Raw genomic sequence first — 23,068 nt, forward strand, 5'->3', positions numbered from 1 at the left:
GCAACATAGCATTATTTCTGTGCTCTTACCTGATGATTTTGGGCGAGCATGTGGGCGACGTTCTCATCTCTCCGTTACGCTGTTTTTTCTTGGGCGACAGAGCCGACTGCTGCTCCTCCTCCACTACTGAAACACCAGCCACAGTTTGAGACGCAACCAAACTACACGTGTTACCAAACAACAGTCACAAAACATTAATACACTTCATAACATAAGATCAGACAGCTGTGAGAAACATGCAGAAGGGATGAGGCACAGGGAGACAGAGAGAGTGGGAATTCTGGGTAAAGTTTGACTAACTGTTCTCATTCCGACCAATGCCATTAATACATTTCTGGTAAACTTTACTTGAAGACTCTGTGTATAATGCAGGTATTGTGATGCATTGTATCTTTTCATAAATAATTGTAGCTAAAATTAAAATGCATTATAATATCTGCAGATTCCATGATGGACGTGTTTTAATGCATGACACTTTTGACAGTTGTAACAATAAATAGTTAATTATTAACAAAAAAAAAACAAATATAAAAACTAAATTAATGCAATATTATGGAAGGCCTGAACTGCAAAATTGAATTCATGGTGGGGAAAAATAGTGTCCTTTTTTTCTGTTTCCTCCCAAAATAAAAAAAATCCTTAAAAAAAATGTATTTTGTATTTTTATTTTACTCAAACATTTTGTCTCATTTAAAACCTTTTTTTCTCTCTTCAAAACTTTTTCTCTCATTAAAAACATAAAGTTTTTCGAAGAGAGAGAAAAAAAATCTTAGCACACTAAGACACTATTTTTTCTACAATTTTGTTGTAGAGTTTTATTCACGTTGCGGTTCAGGATGGTTTGTTTAGTATTTTTGAACTCCATTAGTCCTCATGCATTTCCCACAATGGCAGGCCGAGTCTTACAGAGCGAGTGCGGGCCGATGGTGGAGCTGGAGCCGTGGCTGGAATGATATCTGTATTTAACAGGCAGACTACAGGCTCGATGCAGGCGGGTGGCATCAGATGCTCCTGAGCCAGCGCTGCTGCTCTGATACAGCTCTCTAGAGCTGGCCAGACTGAGTCTGTGCAGGTATGAGGCGGCCGGTGACAGCATACTGCCTTTACGGTTATTTACTAAAGGCCCTGACACACGGACACCCCGGACAGCAGGAGGCGCTCTCACTGCACACTGAACCCGCATTAGGCTGGGTTTGGGATTCTGGGGCAGGAATGTTGGATTGATCTCATCATTTACTGTCAGATAAGAAACATTCATAATCAGGTGGTGGACAGAATCAGCCAAATCTGTAAATTAAAATAGCATTCATTTCATTGGACATTTTTGCTGGAAATTATGTTTATATTATTATTTTTATATTATTTTAATCTTGACCAACAACTTTAATATTAAGGTGATGTAATACAGTTTAAAATGCTGTTAAATTGTTTAGAAACCTATTATTATAATATATATATATATTTTTTTACAAAACATTTAATATTTTTTATTAAATATATTTTACATATTTTATAATAATTGTATTTGATATATATGTTTAAATAGAAATAAATCCAGTCCATTTGTTTTTATATTGATTTCTTTTTATTAACAATTATATAGAAAAAATGATTGAATTATATATTGATTTATTGTTGATCCTCCACAGTCACCAAAGACAGGTGCAATTTCTCAGGATGCATAATACTCCTAAAGTAAAATTGCAGACAGCACCATTAGCTGCGATATTTTGCATCGTTTAACATGAAAAAAACAAAAAAAAACAAACGAAAGCTAAAGCAGTAAAATCTAAACACTTTCTTAAGTTAAAGCGTCACATAATCAGAACTGCAGTGCAGCAGCGCCATCTAGTGTGTAATGAGAGCAAGTGTCTGCAGTGCTTCATGATATTCAGATAGTGACATACACAGACTGCAAAAAGTATTTGGACACTTACAACTTGTGTAAGCTGACTTCATACAGCCACTTATTATTAATGAGCAACGAGCAAAAAGGTTTCTCAATATTTTGAATGATGCTTGCTTTGATATATTAACTGATGGAATTACATATTTATCTTAGTCTTAGTTGTCCAAATCATTTTTGGGGGTCTCTGTATATAATCCTTCTGCACCTTAATTTTCACACATACATCAGACCAAATCTCATTAAATGTTTGTAATCACTGAAGTTTGGATGAGTAGGACATGAAGAGAAACATGAAGGAAGTGACAAAGAAACAGCAGAAGGTTAACAAACAAATGAGTAAGAATTAAAAGTAAAAAAAAAAGACTTACTTGATTTGATGTATCCATTATAGTTACTTTTAGCTAAGAAAAAGACAAAAAGAGGTTAAAGTATGACACACGGATCAATGAAATGATGAACCAGTGAGAAAAAGTGGAAATTAATGGCTATAAATAATTTTAGTCTAAAATGTACTATCTTCAACCACCCAGTGAGCACAAAAACTTAATTTAACTAGTCTCCTAGCCTGACCAGCCAACCCAAAGTTCCCCTAAAATCATCAAACCACACCAATCTGACCAGCTTGGCCAGGCTGGGACACCAGAAAATTACCATTGGCTGGTATAAGTGTTCACATATCAACACTCTCAAACTCCAATACGAATGACATATACTGTGTGTATTTACAACACATAATTATCCTTTATAGTATAGCCATTTTCCTACAGTGTGGTAATGCCAATCACCATATCCAACATCTAGATTATTAGCATAAAACACAGCACAAACTTTGCTTAAAAGACACGTTTAGATAAAGACCACTGTGCATAGCCGAATGTAAAATTAAACATTATAATGAAGATTCAATGAATCATTAAACTACTAACCTGCATCATTACAGTTCACATAAATAGCATGCAGGAGACCAAGTCTACCACACAGATACATTCATGGACTTACAGCAGTATTCACCACATCAGATGCCACCACTATATGGCACTGCACCAGCCAGATGGCACATACACATGTAGCGGGAACAGATGACTACACGGGCACTTGGCACGGGTGCCACAGGGGAGGCGTTAACTTACACGAGCGTAAAGTGGTCGTGTTATCATACAGAGACACGGGAGAGAAGGGGAAGCCACGTTGCAGAACCTCCATGTTACTAGCCACACTGGCTGACATGCACGAGCAGCCATGTTCTGCCCCACCGCAAGCTACACAACATGCCAGACGCATTCTCTTGTAGGCAGACTTCTTGGCTGGGGTCATGGGGTGGATGAGGGGAGAGGAGGAGGAGAAGCATGTTAATGGATGGGAGCATTATTTCACTAACAGAAGCTGGACATCTGGAAACTACAATGGGCCAAGTATAGAGCCCTGAGGAACACCTTCCGAAAAACATGTTTGTTATCAAGTTATATACGATTCTGTTATATAATAAAATCTGTTGTATTTTTCAAAAACAATATACAAGTTCAAATGGCTCTAATGCTGTTTTAATTATTTTTTGTATTCTTGGATATACTGTATTTTAGAGATGCAAGTAAAGCATGGAAATGCATGGAGGTGAATGAAAAAAGATATCAGCATGTCCTGCCATGGTATATAAAATACAAGATTATTTGTACCCCATAAATTAAACAAAACACAACATTTACCTCATAAATTAAACAAACTTCTATTCTTTAAATTTAATAAACATATGGGGTGATATCTAAACTCAAAACAGAATAATCCTAAGAAAAGCCCAAGTGCTGTTAGGAGCCTGTTAGAACAGTGAAAAGTCGAGCTGTCTTCTGTTGATGATGTGGTGGAGGATAGTGGGTTGATGGAAAATGTAGTTTAACATTCACACATGCAGCAGGCTACAGTAGAAATCTGCATTTACAGGTGAAGGCAGTCATTACTCACAATACAACACTATCAAAGGGTGAGGGAAATGATCACAGATCCAGGGCAGCGAGAGAAAAGAGGAATGTGAAATGTGTCAATTACTAACGAAATGTTTTGATGTATTTTAAAAGTACCAGGTGGAGGTAAAAGCCAAAAAGGTCGATAATGTGGCCAGGCGGCGCAGTGATATTGATAAAACAGCCTTGGTAGACATGTCATTCACAAACTCCTCCACACGTGAATTCTTGAGAGTTCTTGTTCTATATCTAAATCACTATTTGCTAGCTGTGAGGGAAATTGTGGTAAAGTACAATGTAAAACCTTCACAACAAATCCAGTATAATGATTACTGATCCCACAATATTCTATGTGAAATCATTTAATAAATATGTTATAATATAAAAAGTGTATTTATTAGGCAATCTGAAATGTGATACGAAATACATCCAATCAAATCTATAAAAAATATAATATTTATGTTAAAATGTGAATGTAAGACAATTATTAATATATGTTCTCATGGTAACTTACTCCGTTTGCATCCACACTTTTTGATCCGTTTTGGGTCTGTAATGTCATCATGACAAGCTTTACAGTAGAAAAGTGCCCTAGTGGAAAAAATTTGATCTTATTCAAATCATCCACACAACATATGACTGATATGATGACAATCTATTGCTGGATATGTAAAGAACGGCACAACAAAAACTTTTTGACTTCCTCACCTCTTCACCTCTTTGGCATCACTGGCGATGAAGAAGCCCAGCGTTCCTTCCTGCATCTTCACATGATTGCCTGGGTTAATTAGCGTGCTGTGAAACACAAACAACACTCACAATCCACCGAATATATTCTGTAACACTGCCCTCCAAATAATCATTTCTGCACTTATGGAGACGAGACAGCTCATGCCATGACGTGGACACAAGTTTAAAAATTAACCATAAATCTGTGTAAATCATCAAACATTCAAATATAGATGAAAACACCTGATGAAAATCTAAAGAAGAAGAAAATAACCCAAAAAAGGCATTAAATACATAAAGAGTTTGTAGAGTAATCCCAAAATCACCCAGAATGCAAAAAGAAGCATCACATTTAATTATAATTTTAATGATGGCATGCATTTACTTTTTTTTTTTTTATTAAATTACGTTTAGTAAAACTACTTTTTGTTGTGATGAAGGTTTTGATGAACATTTTAGGACGACATTTGCATGCAAACACAAAGTATTAGTTTACTTAGTTATCAGACATGCAAGCATAGAAAAGTTCACCCAAAAATGACATTTCTTTCACCATTTCCACTCTCATTTCATTCAAGATACAATACATATGACTTATTTTCTTCCATGGAACAGTAAAGGAGATGTTTAGCAGAGTGCCTTAGTAATACCACAGCTTTGTGAAAGGAACAATTTACTAATCATTTTCCCTTCCTCATATCTCATTTATGATTAAGTTTTTCAAGCTGCATCACGATCATCCAAAGTGCCGTTTGCAATCAAGGAAATCAAATAACGTTTTTAAAGGCGCATTTTAATTAAACAAAAAACAATTGAAATTTGATAGTTTAGAATGGTTCAGTGGTGTTTTGTCTTGTGTGGAGCTTGATAGTGTCTGTCTTCTTCTACTGTCATTTTATGGAAAATAACATTGTGCCAAACATCTCCTTTATATGTGTTTCACGGATAAAAATCATACAGGTTTGGAACGACATGAGAGTGAGTAAATGACGACAGCCATTTCATTTTTGCATGAACCATCCAAAAAACATCCAGCATGTTTCATTTCATAAGTGTGTCACTACAGAAAATAAAACATTTGTTGACAGTAAAAGCATTAAACATGTTCAGAAGGGCAGTGGCAGATACTGTCACAGCTTGACCAGAATACAGAAACTGAATGAAAGCATCCCTTGAAAATCTACACACACATATATATAGTACTGTACAGACTAAAAGCCTTTTACAGTACCATCTCAACGTTTAACCAAGCACAAAAACCTTTCATGGACAAGAGACCCTAAAACATGAAGGAAGGTTTCAGGGAATCATGGCAAGTAAATTTTCAAGAGAATTTGGCATGACGTGACCACACCAAATGAAACCTTATAATTTCATACCATTTTCCACCCCTGTGTGAAACAAACACACAAACAGCAGCCAAATTAAGACAAACCAGTAAATGCAGCATAAAGAGGACACTAAACAACACATTAATTATTTCAGCAGGTAAATTATCATTAATTAACATTCAAACTAAAACCATATATATAAATATGACTGACCTGCTCTCTCTTTGGTCTGATTTATATTCAATCGCGATCAGCAGGAGTTTCAGCTTCACGTAGCAGAGTCTAGAGAAACAAAAGATCAATTAAAACTAATGTACACTTTAAATTCACATTTATTAGACATATATGTTTCCTTATATATTTATCGCATTTATATACATTTGCATCAGTAACTTTACAGCCAAATTATCCAGATGTGCAAATTATCCATCATGTTCTTAAGCATAACACTATTGCTTATATGCAGTTTTGGGGTCATGTGAATTCTTTGCAAAACAAACTTTTTTTGCAAATTTTTCACTACATCATTCCCATACTTCAATTTGTGTTATTTCATAGTTTTAATGATTTTACTCTTATACTAACATACGGAAAAGAGTCAAAATAACCGCACACATCATACTTACTCACAAACAGCGGGGAAGGACAACCCCACGAAAGCACTGGACAGATACTCCGTGTACATTTCATTGGATACTCCCTCTAAATAATACTTCTGCCATGTGTCTTCTTCAATCTAAACGAAAGAAAGTTGTGAGTTTCTCATGCTCAGGATTCGAAAGGTAATGTTCTAGCTGTTGATGTGTGGACTGACCTTGATGTAGGACCTCATGGAGAAGAGGTTGGCCAGCATGGTGGACAGACCCTGTGCCAGACAGCTCTGAGCGATGAAGCCCAGCTTTAGCTCGGCGAGGCAGATGGCGTCATCACCTTCCTTCCAGTTCCAGCTCGGGATGTTCAGAAGATGAGCCTGGAGGAGACAAGAACAGCAAACACATAACTGAAAATCCACAACTCAAATCTCCCTTAGTTATAGCAAATCTATCTTAGTTATAAAGTTAGGGTGGTGAAAAACTACATTTTGTCACTTTAACCTGTTAACTGTCAGTTCCACTTTTTGAACATAGACGTGAAAATAACATTTCCAACTTAAACGGTTATAAATTTTGAATGCTTTGGTGCACAGACTTAAGGTTGGTCTCTTTTTAAAGCAGACACTTGGCAGATTATTGTAGAGGTGTTAAATTATATATATATTATTATATATTAAAACAAAAAAGTTCATGGTAAGTGGAAGTTTACGTTTATGAAAATATCAAATATAATAATTTAAATATTTATATTTGATATAAAATATATATTTTACAAAACATGTTTTACTACAAAAAAATGCTAGAAAATCAAAACCAAAATTCTGAACAAGTTATGTTCCAAATTTGAGGTTGATATCTCAAAAAATGAGCTTTCAGTGAGATTGTTTGGGTGTAGTACCAAGCTTCTCCACTAGATGACCATCAAACCCCATTAGTAACCATTTAATCGTATAGATTTTAAAATATTGCTTATTACTTATAAAGCCCTGAATGGTTTAGCACCTCAGTATTTGACTGAGCTCCTTTTACATTATAATCCTCTACGTCCGCTACGTTCTCAAAACTCAAAAAGGCAATTTGATAATACCTAGAATATCAAAATCAACTGCGGGTGGCAGATCCCTTTCCTATTTGGCGCCTAAACTCTGGAATAACCTACCTAACATTGTTCAAGAGGCAGACACACTCTTGCAGTTTAAATCTAGATTAAAGACCCATCTCTTTAACCTGGCTTACACATAACATACTAATATGCTTTTAATATCCAAATCCGTTAAAGGATTTTTAGGCTGCATTAATTAGGTAAACCGGAACCGGGAACACTTCCCATAACACCCTATGTACTTGCTACATCATTAAAAGAATGGCATCTACGCTAATATTAGTCTGTTTCTCTCTTATTCTGAGGTCACTGTAGCCACCAGATCCAGTCTGTGTCCAGATCAGAGGGTCACTGCAGTCAACCGGATCCAGTACGTATCCAGACCAGATGGTGGATCAGCACCTAGAAAGGACCTCTACATCCCTGAAAGACAGCGGAGACCAGGACAACTAGAGCCCCAGATACAGATCCCCTGTAAAGACCTTGTCTCAGAGGAGCACCAGGACAAGACCACAGGAAACAGATGATTCTTCTGCACAATCTGACTTTGCTGCAGCCTGGAACTGAACTACTGGTTTCGTCTGGTCAGAGGAGAACTGGCCCCCCAACTGAGCCTGGTTTCTCCCAAGGTTTTTTTCTCCATTCTGTCACCGATGGAGTTTCGGTTCCTTGCCGCTGTCGCCTCTGGCTTGCTTAGTTGGGGTCACTTCATCTACAGCGATATCGTTGACTTGATTGCAAATAAATGCACAGACACTATTTAAACTTTACAGAGATGACATCACTGAATTCAATGATGAACTGCCTTTAACTATCATTTTGCATTATTGACACTGTTTTCCTAATGAATGTTGTTCAGTTGCTTTGACGCAATGTATTTTGTTTAAAGCGCTATATAAATAAAGGTGACTTGACTTGACTTAATGGCGCCTTCATTTTCCATAAATGGTTTGAGTGACCTGAAACATGTTTTTTCATTTTTTCTCAATATTTATGAAGTAGACATCACAATCAGAAGTATTAAGGGTCAGTATGGCAGTATTTTATTTTTAATTCAACCTAAAAAAAGATTACTTTAGATTCAGACCAAGATATTACTGTTTAAAACATGTAATGGCAAGTGGGCCCACTGGTGGGTTATTTAACAGGTTAAATAACATTACAAGTGGATTTAAGACTGTAATATAAGGCAATATGGAAACTCTCACCTTATTGTGGTACTGCAGCATCTGTGTGATGATTCGGATCTTTGGATGATAGTTTTTAATGGATATCACCCTAGAAAAACACACATCACACTTTAAATCTTCTGAAAGCCATCAAACATTGTTGATTTTTGAGCTGCAATAATTATTAAAAACACTGTCCCACCTCATGATATTGGATGCATCTTCAGCGTCAGGATCTGCACAGTATTTATTGGCTAAGATCAGACAGGCATCGGCCGACTCAATCTACAAAAATGAGATAAAAAAAAACAGATCTAATTTTAAAAAGTGAATACACTTTACAGGATGTAAGTAAATGGGCTAAAACAATTCCTGTTTGCAGGGTTCCCATATTTTTGTCAAGTGAATTTCCTTTTCCGTGAGCTTATTATTGCATAAATCAGAGCAATTGTTAGCAAACCATTCAGACCAATTACTGAATCGACTCAAACGACTCATGAAAAACAAGATTCACTTATGAATTAGCTATTATTCTACCCAAGTGTTATTTTAGGATCCTTGATACAGTATTATAGATTTTGTACTTTTTTTTAAATTAGATGCTATTTTAAGATTCTCTATTTTAGTCAGTCATTTTTTGGTGCTTTTATAATTTTTTATTATTATTTTCTAATGGCTAGCGGTTTTATTTTAATATCATTAATATACAAGATTTTTGTTGTTAATATTTTGAATTAGATTTTTGCAGAGCATCTTTTTGTCATTTTGTAATAGTTTTCTATAAGTCAATTATTATTTTTTTATTCGCTTTAGTTTATTTAGTTTTAGTTCTTCAATTTAAACTAAACAAAAATGATGTTGCCTTGGCAACTAGCTGGAATAAAACAAAATATTTTTATTATTTTATTTTATATCAGTAAAGTATCAGTATTTTATTTCAATATTTTTAGTTTACTATAATAACCCTGCTTTACACATGAAACAATATCTGATTTATCATTTTAGAACAGAGCATAAAGAGAAAAATCTACGGTAGATTCACCATATGAATTTCCATGATTTTTTTATGATCATAGAATTATGTGTGTATATCATAGAATTACCATTTATGTGACATTTCCACACTGTAAAAAATGATTTCATCAGTAAGTCATGGTAATGTTTTTTTTACACTAATTTGTCAAAGCAATTTTTTTTTTCAGTCAGTTATTTCATTTGTACAAACAATCTGATTACTTAAAAAAATGATGGCACCGACTAAATTTGTTTAACAGTGCAGGTCTAGGTCATAGATTTTCTATGATTATGAGCAGCCTGCAGACGGTGGATCAAAGCCATACCTTGACTCGAGCGAGATCGTGAGGGTTGAGGACAGATCCCTGGTAAAACTCCACCTGTGTGAAGTGTCTCTTGAATAAGGCTTCCAGCTCAAGATTAGGGGAAATACTAAACACACACACACACACACACATCAGCACTGTGAGACGAAGACGCTCACTCATAAAACAGAGCAGCAGGAGTGTTCTTCACAACGAATCTTTAGTGCAGACGAAAACTCCATTCAATTTCAATATTATACTTACTTATGGAGAAAAACTATTTCTACATTGACATCATCCCTGTCCTTGTGAAGGAAGTCTTTGAGGAAGTTGGAGACGCTCTCCAGTGTGATGTGACCGCAGACGACTATATGCCTGAGAAATGCAACGGGTGAGTATTCATCAGAAAACACCAGAGCTGATAAAACAAAAGAGAAAACCACCCAGATCACACGTTTAACTCAACATTTAGCTTTACAATTAAACAAAATCAGACTGAAAGGGAGTCTGGGTAGGTTTTCTCTGGAGAAACTGGATTTAATTGGTTAAGGCTGTAACAAGAACAAAGCTTGTCCTACATTTACTTACAAAACAATAACAACAACAAATGAGTTCAAAGCAATAACAGCAATGCAGTGCCACTGTAACAAGTTAAAGACCCCATAAAATCACTACTCAGACTTTAGCGAACAATTAATGGGCTAAAAATTGGAATATAATCTAAAGCAACGAAGATGATCTCATAAGAGAAAGACAACATATTTTAAATGCTTAACTCTGCTGAAATGATTATAGGTTGTAGATGAGCACCAAGCGAATAGACTAAAACCACAAAACACCAGTCTTGAGTTCATGGGGACTTTAAAGCCAAAGCATCGGAGCATTTTAACAAACAAGGATGAGAAGCTTCAAATAGTCTGAAAAGAGCAATCCATCAAAATGACTGCTGGTAATTAATTATCAAGTAATGTAAGTGTATGTTTCTTATAAAATCTGTACACTGTTTTAGTTGGCGTAAAAATAAGAGGACACAAAACATTATAGTAACGCATAGTTGAATTTCGTGACACCTCATAAAATGGCTTATTAATTTAGTATTATTTAAAATTAATAATTCACTTGAAAGTTTGAAAATACTAAAAAGTCTAAATCAAAACAGTATATATTACAATCATTCAAAAGATCAGGTGGGTACAGTCTTTTCTTCTCACCACGTCTGCATTTATTTAATCATAAATGATCAAAAAAATGTATTTGCATGTTTGTCATTAGCAGTGAGTTTAGATGTACATCCTATGTATATCATTTTATCTAAAACAATAAAAAAATTGAACATAACACAATTTCTTGCATAATTATTTAATCGTATGCATTTAATTAATTACAATACCATTCAAAGGTTTTTTTTTAAAGTCTCTTCTGCTCACCAAGGCTGCATTTATTTGATCAAAAACGCAATAAAAACAGTACAATAGTGAAATATTATTCTAATGTAAAACATCTGTGTTCTGTGTGAATCTGTGTTAAAGTGTAATTTATTTCTGTGATGCTCCGCTGTATTTTCAGCATCATTCCTCCAGTCTTCAGTGTCACATGATCTTCAGAAATCATGAAAATATGATGATTTACCGCTCAAGAAACATTTCTGATTATCATCAGTGTTGAAAACAGTTGTGCCGCACAATATTTCTGTGGAAAACGTGATGCATTTTGTTTTTCAGGATTCACAGGTGAACAGAAAAATCTAAAGTATTATTTAAACCAGAAATCTTTCATAACATTATAAATGCCTTTACTGTCCCTTTTGATCAATTAAATGCGTCCTTGATAAAAAAAAATATATATATTTCTGTTTGTTTTGAATATCCAAAGCAAAGGTTCATACAGCCAGACAGAAGACACAAAATACCGCTTTGCGATGAACATGCAACATGTACAACCACCGCCACACGCAGAAGCCCAAGTGTCACACGTAGCACGAATCAGTAAGCGATGAGCAACTCACACAACGTGAAAAGCAATGAGATGATTTGTGCCGTTTGACCCCAGACCCTCAGAATAATACGACTTCCTGTGGAGAAGCACCTCTGACGTCACAGGAAGCACTACAGCGACTTCCTGTGAGGTCAGAGTCCGCGCTCCTCCACGCCAGACCCTGCAGAAAATAAGAACCTTTTTTTTATTAGAGGTTCGGTGCATTTGAGCCTTTGACTTACTTTCTTCCTCGGGTCGAGTTATAACTCCCTCCATATTTCTTCCGATTAAGGATGAGAGCAGCGATTTCTGGCACGTAGCGAGCAAACATTGCCTACATGCATGGGACAGAGAGAGAGACGTGCATGCAGACGGGCTGAGCGCACTGAGCGAACACAGCACAACCCGCGGTACTTACTTTCTCCCATTTACTGCACTATAGGAACCACCATATTTCTTGCGGTTTCCTATTAACTCTATGATTTCAGGAACGTAGCTGGCAAACATGGCCTGGAGGAGGAGACAGGAGACACAGGACAATAGAAGTCTGCCAATGCTTCTACCTTCAGTTGAAGAGAGATTTCATTTCAGAAATAAGAGCCTTGAAGGGATAGCTCGGCCGAAACCCTCTCATGTGACCTTCCTTCTTTAGCGGAAAAAGGTGCTTTTATAAAATAATAAACAGTGAGCATCTCGTTACAATATAATGAAAATGATGGATGACCAAGCTTTGAGAATACAAAAACAAATAAGAGTAGTGCTCTATATCTCAAGTCTTCTGTTCTAAACTAATGGATAAGACAAAACTTGAACTGAATAATCTGCTTTATAGCTGAATTTTGCAAAATGTGTTATTGAACTGAAATGAATTAACACTGGAGCTGAATAACGACGCTACAGTATGTAGAGAATTTAACTCGTTTCACCATCTGATAAACTGAACTATAGGGCGGTATAATACAGATTGTTCATTTAAAAATGTTGTACATTTTACATTTTTTGTATGTATTTAATTTACATTTTTATAGAATTATATAAATCAATAAGATGCATTCATATTAAAATACTTTATTATTAATAATTTATTAATCAGTTTACATAAACTACATGGTCTTAAAACATTCAGATAATCAGTAAATTCTTTTACACTTATAGTTGTTTCTCTCTCTCACACACACACACACACACACACACACACACACACACACACACACACACACTCACACACTCACACACACACACACACACACACACTCACACACACACACACACACTCACACACACACACACACACTCACACACTCACACACACACACACACACACACACTCACACACACACACACACACACACACTCACACACTCACACACACACACTCACACACACACACACACACACTCACACACACACACACACACACACACACTCACACACTCACACACACACACACACACTCACACACTCACACACACTGCATTAAACCAAGCAAATTTATCATTATAAATGTGGCATCCGTGCATTTATGTAGAAAATGTTTATTTGTGTGTATAAAATATTTTATATAATTATCTTTATTCATTTTAATGAATATCATTATTTTTATATATATATATTTCAATAATTACATTAGTATATAAATGTAATATTTATATGAAAACAATGTTTCAACATCAATATTATATTACTTTATTTATATGAAAACTAATTATTAGGGCAATAAGTTCTTAAAACTCTCAGATAAGAAGTGGATTTTCTTTCAAAAACACTTATAGTTGTTATATATTTTGTTTGTATTACACCAACAAAATTAATTATTTTAAATGGAGCCAATTGGAAAGATGCATTCACGCAGAATTCATCTCATATTTGAAGTCTGTATCACTGATTCTCATATTTTCCTGTTTTATTATTATTTATTTATTAATTATCTGTGACTTGATTTCTGAAGTCACATGTTTCTTGTCTGAAGAACAAGTCATGGACTGTAACTTTAATCCCCATTCACTTTCATTGTACTGAAAAGCAGTCAAGTTGTTCCTAAAATTGACTTTTTCAAGTTCCATCGAAGAAAGAGACTACATGAGGCTGAGTAAACGACGACAGATTGATCATTTTAGCACAAACTATCCCTTTAAGTGTTAAATACTGGAGCTTTAAAATGCAGACAGATTGAGTAACAGTGAGAGTCAGAATGCTTGTATTCATGCATTGCCCAGAATTCAGAGGCTGGAAGGTTTTAGGATAAAAGTAAAAGCATTCTGTTTGACAAATATCCCAGTTTTAAAGGATATCCGTGTTGTAGAGAAGAAAAGCCACAGATGAGATTCGCTCTGCCGTTTTAAGAGGGAACACGGAGATGTAAAGGAGGAACCTCAAGAGCCATGTTTAGTCCAAACAAACTCTTACGCCGAGCAGATATGAACACACTTTACATTACAGGAATCTCTCAAGCGTTACAATATACTACAACTACTAGCAAAATCTACAAACTTTATGAAAAATTCTTAATATTAAAATGTAATAAATTTACAAAAAAATATAATAATTTTATATAGGCAGTGAATTGTCAGTGAAACAGATTTTTATTGAAATTTTTATTAATTCATTAATTCATTCATTTATTTATTAAAGTGGCCAATTGAATCATAAATGAGGCAAATTGGAATGAATGTGTCCATAATTTATGTAGAAAAATGACTTTACATAGTACAATTAAAAGGCAAAATATATTTGTCTTTACAAACGTTATAAGAATTATTAATAATAAGATATACATTTTAATATATTACAATATTAAAAAAAAAAACAATTTTAGTAATTAATATAATTGTTTATGTATTTATATAGTAACATTTGCATATCAAATATGAATAACAATTGAAATTATTAATGTTTTAACATTATAAATATTAACGTTTAAACATTAATATTTTATTACTGTATTTACATTATAAATCTCATGGCAATAAACTGATCTTAAAACTTTCAGATAAGCAGTGGATTGTCTTTCGAAAAGACCACCGACAAAATAAATCATTATAAATGAGACAAATCGAAATGCACTAAATGAATATAAAATGAAATATAAACTGAATACTAAATGAAAATAAAAGCACTGCAATTCTCACTACAATTAATATCTATCTTTATAATCTGTGTATAATCTTTATAAAACTTTATGAAAAATTATTCATATTGATATTAATGTTAGTTTTAATATATTTACAAAATATATTTAATATATATAAATATGTATAAATAATAATTTTATCTGAGTTAATTGATTTACCTGTACATATTTGTATTTATTTCTACAATTATTTTTTATTAAAATTCTATTTTAATTTAAGACAGTCGTATGATGTATGTTGACACTGTAACGGAGTGTGTCTCATATCTCGACCCTTCATAGAGTTTGTTGGAGTTGGGGTGGGGGTAAATTGGGTCGGGTCGTCTAAAACCACAGTCAGTCATGATTTCTACAAACAGAATTACTTTGTACTCCCTAATGATGGTTCCACTTGAAATCACAAGAAATCAACAAATATAGCATTTAAAATTAAAAAAATAAAAATGACTTGGGAGCCAAAAACACGCAATGCAGTATAACACATGAAGATCTTGACGAGCAGAAGCTGGGAACGTTTGGATGGGATTGAAGCAAAATCTGGGTTTGGTTTTCCAGCTCTGGTTGTCAAGGATACAATGATTGAGGACCTGATAATCAGAGGCAGAAATGCAGGATGTGGGTGAATTATTATGGGATTTCTTCTACATATATAGGCTTTTTACCAATCCTCCGAGAATGAAGAAGACCATGAAAAGGCGGCCGAGGGTTGTTTTAGCACAAACATCTCCATAACCCACTGTGGACATGGTTACCATGAGTAAGTACACACACTCCCAGTAGGAAAGCGGTTGGGAATTTTGGAAGTTTTCCCAAGGATCCCCTGAGTTTTCCACCTGAGAACACACAAGCAGGCTCAGTATTTCTACTTAAGCAATTGTTAACATGAAATCAAAACTGATCCAATTATAGGAAGAGTTCTCCCCAAAATAAAAATAAAAACTTCATCAGGTTTGTAGAAATGTAGCATTGCATCAGTGTCTCATCAATGGATGCTCTGCAGTGAATGGGTGCCGTCAGAATGAGAGTCCAAACAGCTGATAAAAACATCACAATAATCCAAAATCATCTTAATGCTGGATGTGTTTCATCTTTTGTCTTCTCCAGATGTTAACTGATGGACTGGAGTGCTGTGGATTATTGTGATGGTTTTATCAGCTGTTCATTTTCATTTTCATTTTCAAAGCACCTTTATTTTTGGGTGAACTATTCCTCTTTCTCAGTACACAGTCTTGGTGTTATTGTGAATGATTCATCAGTAGCTTTTCACCATCCAGTTTAATCCTGATGCGATTGACTTACCAAATGTATGAAGCCCGCAGCCGTCAGCCATGTGCTTATAAAGATTGAGCACAAATTCACCAACTTTATGGAGTTGCTATAAAAACAAATTTTAGAAATACTCACATCAACGCACATGAATCAACATTTTTGAACCAACACTGCACATCATTTTGAGTTCAACCAGAGCATATTTTGGAAAGCCTGCTAAATCTTTCATAAAAAAACAAAACATTTGCAAAAGAACAGATCTGCTTTAAGTGCTTTGTATAATACTGGCCAATTTTAGTCCAAAAATCATTTCAGATTTCACCTCTCCATTTGAATTAATTACAGTGAGATTATTCATTCACAATAAGCTCTTCTGGACATCTGCGCTAAAGCTTTGGATCTAAGCTACAGGGAGACGGACAGATTTCTGAGCACAATGTCAAAGATATTCAAGCACGACAGGAATAAAATAAAAATAAAAAAATATGAAAAAAATATAAATAAAATAAAATTAAATAAAATAAAATAAAATAAAAAAATATGAGAAAAATATATATAAATAAAAAAAAATAATAATAAAAAATAAAATAAAATAAAATAAAAATGTTAAGAAAAAAATCATAGAAAAATGGAGAAGGTACCAGCCATTTTTGGCCAGACATATTCTATTAAGCCATTTCCTTTAACCGTAAAAACAACACAATGCATTGCATAATTCAACATACAGGTGAAACACCTGTGAAAAATCAATACAGAAAATGTATCTATATTAATACTATCTATTATACCCTATTTACAAAGACTTTTCTGAGTGTTTTATATTATATAAAATAATATAATAAAAGACAAAATTGCAGTTAAATTATTTGTCAGTTGAAGAATTTATACTTTTTGTTCTATAAAATCATGTTTTTGGAAAAAAAAAACAGCAAACCATTCTCTGTGAACACACACTTTAAAATAACTATAAAGAAATCTACAAAGCATGATATATAAAAAACAAATGTACATAGATTATAAAATGGTATCCGATTTATAAAAAGTATGATTTTCATTCAAGATCTAGGATAAGGCTAAAGAACATGCAGGTGAAGAATGATAAACAGCTATTTTCACACGAGTACAGAAATCGCATGCTGCACTTGAAGAGATTCTTACCTTGTTTTTAAGATATTTAAAAACTGTAATATTTCTGAAAACTGGATCAGCCTCAAGGCTCTTAAGAACCTCAGTCCTGCATGAAAAAGAGCAGAAGCAAGTAAGAAACACACTTAAAGACACAGAACATCATAACACACAGAGAATCGAGTTCAGCTCGTACCTTTGAAGTGTTCGTCCATGTTTAACACCGACACTGATTTCTTCAGAACACGACTAACAAACAATACAAACTAACCGCAGCTACAAAAATGAAAAACCTTCAAAGTATCGCAAGGAATGTGCAAATATCTGCTGAAAGCACTGAATGTTGAGAGGCACAGCGCTGAACTGAACACATCTGGAGGGAGTTTATTTCTCTCTAGACTGACAGAGCGACAGACAGTCGGCTCAACATCTGCGCTCAACATTCATGACGTAAGGGCCTAAATTTGAGCCCTGGTTTCAGAAGCATTACAGCGCAAAAAAAAAAAAAAAAAAAAAAAAAAAAAAAAAAAAAAAAAAAACAACCCTCAGAGAAACACATGTGACTTCAGTGAGGTGACCTTGCTCGTTATGAACACACAAACACTAAAAGAGTCACACACACACACTCATCCAGTCACTTTCCAGATGAAAGCACTAAACAGCACATACTATTTCTGCATTACAGACTATAGGATGCATACTAGACACAGTATACATGAAACACCTGCTGCATCTGTCAACGTGTAATAATCAACAACAGTGCATACTGCGCCAAATATTGTATCCCTAAATGCAACGCACTTTCGCTTAATGCACAACTAATGCATGACGTTTTTGACAGAACTTTCTTTTGTCCCTTGTGGCGCTCGTGGTTCATTTTTATGCATTCCTAGTGGAATAATGATTATTAATGACATTAACGAATGATTAAAAGGTTCAAATGTTGTCCAGAGTCTTCCGAAGATTAGCTCATACGCTATGATTAAACAAACATGAGCAAAAAAATAAAAACAACACTTGTTCTTGAGATCTGGGACAAAATAGTGGGGGAAATCGTGCATCAGTTAATTATTTTTATTTGTGTTAATAATAATAATAATTATTATTATTATTAATACTATTTAGATTAATTAAACATTTTCATGGGTTTTCAATATATCAGATCAAGAAAAAAAAATTATTTAGTATTGAACAAATCAATGATTTCAAACTCATTTTCAGTTCAATATATTGAATTTTCAGTCATACAGAACATCTTACAATGCTGACACAATAACTATATTTTGGACATTTTGCTTTTCTGGGTTGCCATAAAAAGATCATAATACAAAACATAAATTGTTTGAAGTTATGAAAAGCCTATGAAATTCACCAGGTGCCCTTCAGGACAGCTGACATTGATATTCCCTAATTTCATTAAAATATGTAAAAATATCCAACAAAATTTAAGGTATTTCACATCACAGCTGTGAAACATTATAAAATAAATTGTTTTAAAAATTTTAATAATTAAAAAATATATTGATTTTAAAAACATATTTGAAATAAAAAAGGTAAATCTAATTATTTTAGGACATAGTATGTTATATATTAATATTTCTGTTCATTATAGATCGCTGCCTCCTTGTTCTTGGATCACAGGGAAACATCCATCAATCCGTGTTGATTCCAGCATCAGTTCTTACCCCAGTACAAGACGGCATGGAAACAGGAGGACAGCGTGTGGTGAAAGTCGTCACGCTTGTCTTTCTCACAGACCGGCGCGTGGAGCATCTTCACACGGTAGCCGTTGTGAAAGAGCTCGCCGCAGGACTTCTTACGTCTGCGTGTGTTCGGGAGGGCCTCGGTGCGCGTGGCCCCGTCAGGGCTCCTGTACACCAACATCTTAGTCGGGATCATGACGATGATTCTGATCAAAAATGCTCCCAGTTCACAGTTTCAAATTTGCAGCAGCAAGAAGCTCCGTCTCAATCCAAGGGAAAGCCATTCTAAGCAGAAAAGTGGTCGAAATGAACCAGAAAAAAAACTACATCCCAGTTGTGATGATGTAGTCATGTAGTGAAAGCTTAGAACAAACCCTTTTCATCAGGATATTACAGCATAAGCTCCTTTAGGAATCGTCCTGGGATGCAAGCGGAGGCCAGACACAAAGCCTGTTCAACATGCACACATCATCTGCTGCCGTCACAAACTCTTACTTTATAATCATCAGTTATTCAAGCTACAAATATTTCATCTGTTCCAAGATCCAACATCTCCTGAAGATCTTCTGAGTGGGTTTGCAGCACGTGCAGAACTCACCGATACAATGTAACGGTTTTTGAATGGCTTTTAGAATGTTGCGATGCAGTCGCTAAGCAACCATTCTATAGCTGACGGCAACACAAAACGAACATCTTTGATGTTTAAAAACAGACTGGATGCATGAAAACACTCCAAACCAGGATGAACATGTTCTGGACACACACACACACACACACACCCCCACACGTACCAACAAAAGGACATTAAGTCAATGAAAGCTAAATAATAACTAAAGCAGGATGCTGTGACCCGTGACCTCCTGTTCCTATAGGAGGATTAAAGTCAGTGAAAACAGACTCAGACATGAAGAACATAAGCTGCGCTTTGACCACGACTCAGTTCATGAGGGAGATGAAGCACTAAAGCAGTCGCACACAGGCCTGTTCTCCAATCAGAGGATATTTGCCATTTTTATTTAGTGCTTTTCTGCTTTATCACCAGCAGAGAGCAGCGCTTTTCCTACATTATAAAGGCCTCCTTCCAAACCACTCGTGCTTGTAAACGCTTTCAAGACTTTGATGTATCAGTTTTATTTAAACTAACTAAAAGCTTAAAAGTTTGGAGTCTGTAAGATGTTTTAATGTTCTTTAAAGAACCATGTCTGCATTTATTTGATCAAAAACACAGTAAAAACCACAAAAAATGTCAATATTATTATAAATATTGTTTTCTATGTGAATATCTGTTAAAATGTAATTTTATTTTTATCACATGATCCTTGAGAAATCATTCAAATATGATGATTTACTGCTCAAGAAACATTTCTGATTATTATCAATGTTGAAAACTTTTGTGAAAACAGCGATACATTTTTTTTTTGAATTTCTCAGATGAATAGAAAGTTAAAAACAACAGCATTTATTTGACATAGAAATCTTCTGCAACATTATAAATGTCTTTAACGTCACTTTTGATCAATTTAATGCGTCCTTGCTGAATAAAAGTCTAAAGCTTTCTGGCCAGCTAAGCTCTAGAAACAGATACGACGCAGTTCTCTGATTTTCTCAGACAGTCGAAACAAAGAAATCCTGGAAATCTCCAGAAATACAAAGTCAACACCAAGTCAACTCATTAAGAAAATGGGTTTTGGCTCTAAAAATTACTCCAAACAAGTAAATGATTTTTCATTACTTTGAAAAATCATGAATTATTCAGGGAAAGTGCTTGTTCTGCCATTAATTAAACACACTTCATTAAAAGAGTATAGCAGTTCAGTGCAGGTTAGGCTCTAAGAACGGCATCTGCATCCTGCTTCATCACCACAGACAATAATTCTAACCTAAATTAGTAAAAACAGTCTGTAATTGCAAAATAGTTAATGAACCTGTCTGTTTCCGAGCAGCTGAATGATTCCCGCTCTAGTTTTATGATTATTTAAAGGTTTTTATGTGACCTGAGCTGCACGTGCCCTCAAAAAAACTTTAAACTTGATGCATGAGAACAAACAATCAGCCGTTCTAAACAATAGGGGGATTTCTAGAGAACGTCTCTTTAATTCTCAGCACGCCAGAGATCACAAATCCCAGCGAGCTGCTGAATAAGCTGATTTGGTGTAACGGATGGTGTGTGACAGATTGTTCTTCCTGACAGATTAAGAGTTAATGCATGTAATGTCCAGCAGGGGGCGGTAGAGACCTTTATCTAATAATATCAGCCTGTGGGTTTTACATTTCCGACACCCTCTGGTCATCATAATCTGATGAAATAATCAGGTATTAAGAGGTAAAGTGTCAGTAATGGGAGACTGTTTTACCCAGCCAGCTCCTGTTCAGATACACGGACACAAACACAGGCGGGACGGTGAAGAAATCCACCACTGAATTCACCTCCAGCCAGAACCACAGCTTATCATTGGCTGCGATGAACTGAGAAGATGCACAAAAGAAAGACAAAACACACGTCAACAAACACATATAAATAAACCAGTTTTATTGTTAATTAAAAAATAAAACTCTTAAAAAAATGTTTGGTAATTGAAATAAAGCTATTAATAAATAATAAAAATATAAAACAAAATTATAAAAAATAGATAAACTAAGCTTAAAACTAAACCTTAAATAATAATAAATAAAATTAAATACATTTAAAATACATAAGTTTAAGCTGAAGTACTAAAATTACTAAAACTTAAATAAAATCAAATCAAAGCTGTACAGAAATATTTTTCTAATATTAAAATCATAAAAGAAAATACAAAATTATAACTAATACACAATATGAGCATCAAAGCTAATTTTAAATATTAAGAAATATACAAAATAATATAATTAATACTAAAATAACACTGAAATAAACTGAATAATGAAATAAGTAAAAATATATATAAATATGAGATGTAAAACCCAAGCTTAAATATTTGTTTAGCTAATAAAAAAGACAAAGAAAATTACTAAAACATAACATATATATATATATATATATATATATATATATATATATATATATATATATATATATATATATATATATATATAAAATAGTATATAATTAATACTAAAATAACACTGAAATAAATAATATAATATAATATAATAATAACTAATTAAAATGACAAAAAATGACAAAAACTTAAATTAAAATAATATATAAAAATAAAAGCTAACTCACACTATTAATAAATATATAAAAGTGTATAAATAATTGCCGAATAATAAACTGCATATTAAAATAATAAAATATACAAATATTAGATGAAAAACCTATACTTAAAAAAAATCTTACATTAAAATGAGAAACACTGGAATGACTAAAATGACTAAAACTGGAATAAAAACAAATCAAATCTACATTTTTCTAATATTTAACGTATTAACCAATAAACAGCTGCATCTGTAAATATGTATAGTACATGTTAAATAAACTTACACGCAGTCCGAAATACAAGAGGAAAAACACATTGAAGGCCATATCGATCTGCAGAGTGTAGTCCTTGTCGAATTGCTGACAGGATTCAATGGGTCTGTTTAAACACAGAAAAACAGGCCAACGTTCACTTTAATGAAGGTTCAGTGAAATACAGTATAAATCCTTCAACTTTACTGCAATAACCTGGAAGTCAATACTGCATGTAAATGATCTGACACTAATTTTATAGCTTGAATCTTTCACATCTGCATTAAGGATTATTTCATTAAAGCATTGGCTGATCGATCAATACAT

The 23,068-nt window shown here is 34.1% G+C and overlaps 1 protein-coding gene across 5 annotated transcripts in view; it reads right to left on the reverse strand.

Moving 5' to 3' along the window:
• Window positions 1–23,068, reverse strand: part of LOC132121731 (calcium-activated potassium channel subunit alpha-1a-like) — an 86,768-nt gene that overhangs the window by 19,643 nt on the left and 44,057 nt on the right. Inside the window, exons 4-22 of one of the 5 annotated variants that reach the window (XM_059531458.1) lie at window positions 22,775–22,868; window positions 21,663–21,774; window positions 17,639–17,714; window positions 16,511–16,586; window positions 15,874–16,044; window positions 12,500–12,591; window positions 10,372–10,482; window positions 10,129–10,234; window positions 8,991–9,073; window positions 8,828–8,897; window positions 6,739–6,894; window positions 6,551–6,660; window positions 6,138–6,206; window positions 4,573–4,659; window positions 4,379–4,455; window positions 3,040–3,213; window positions 2,278–2,310; window positions 907–1,236; window positions 30–126 (exon numbers count right to left, since the gene is read on the reverse strand). In XM_059531458.1, the coding sequence (XP_059387441.1) occupies window positions 30–126; window positions 907–1,236; window positions 2,278–2,310; window positions 3,040–3,213; window positions 4,379–4,455; window positions 4,573–4,659; window positions 6,138–6,206; window positions 6,551–6,660; window positions 6,739–6,894; window positions 8,828–8,897; window positions 8,991–9,073; window positions 10,129–10,234; window positions 10,372–10,482; window positions 12,500–12,591; window positions 15,874–16,044; window positions 16,511–16,586; window positions 17,639–17,714; window positions 21,663–21,774; window positions 22,775–22,868 (2,124 nt within the window). The remainder of the gene's footprint in view (window positions 1–29; window positions 127–906; window positions 1,237–2,277; window positions 2,311–3,039; window positions 3,214–4,378; window positions 4,456–4,572; window positions 4,660–6,137; window positions 6,207–6,550; window positions 6,661–6,738; window positions 6,895–8,827; window positions 8,898–8,990; window positions 9,074–10,128; window positions 10,235–10,371; window positions 10,483–12,499; window positions 12,592–15,873; window positions 16,045–16,510; window positions 16,587–17,638; window positions 17,715–21,662; window positions 21,775–22,774; window positions 22,869–23,068) is intronic. The other 4 variants (XM_059531460.1, XM_059531459.1, XM_059531462.1 and 1 more) reach the window with 4 other exon arrangements.

The sequence above is a fragment of the Carassius carassius genome, chromosome 39 (genome assembly GCF_963082965.1).
Source record: "Carassius carassius chromosome 39, fCarCar2.1, whole genome shotgun sequence".
NCBI classification, from domain to species: domain Eukaryota; kingdom Metazoa; phylum Chordata; class Actinopteri; order Cypriniformes; family Cyprinidae; genus Carassius; species Carassius carassius.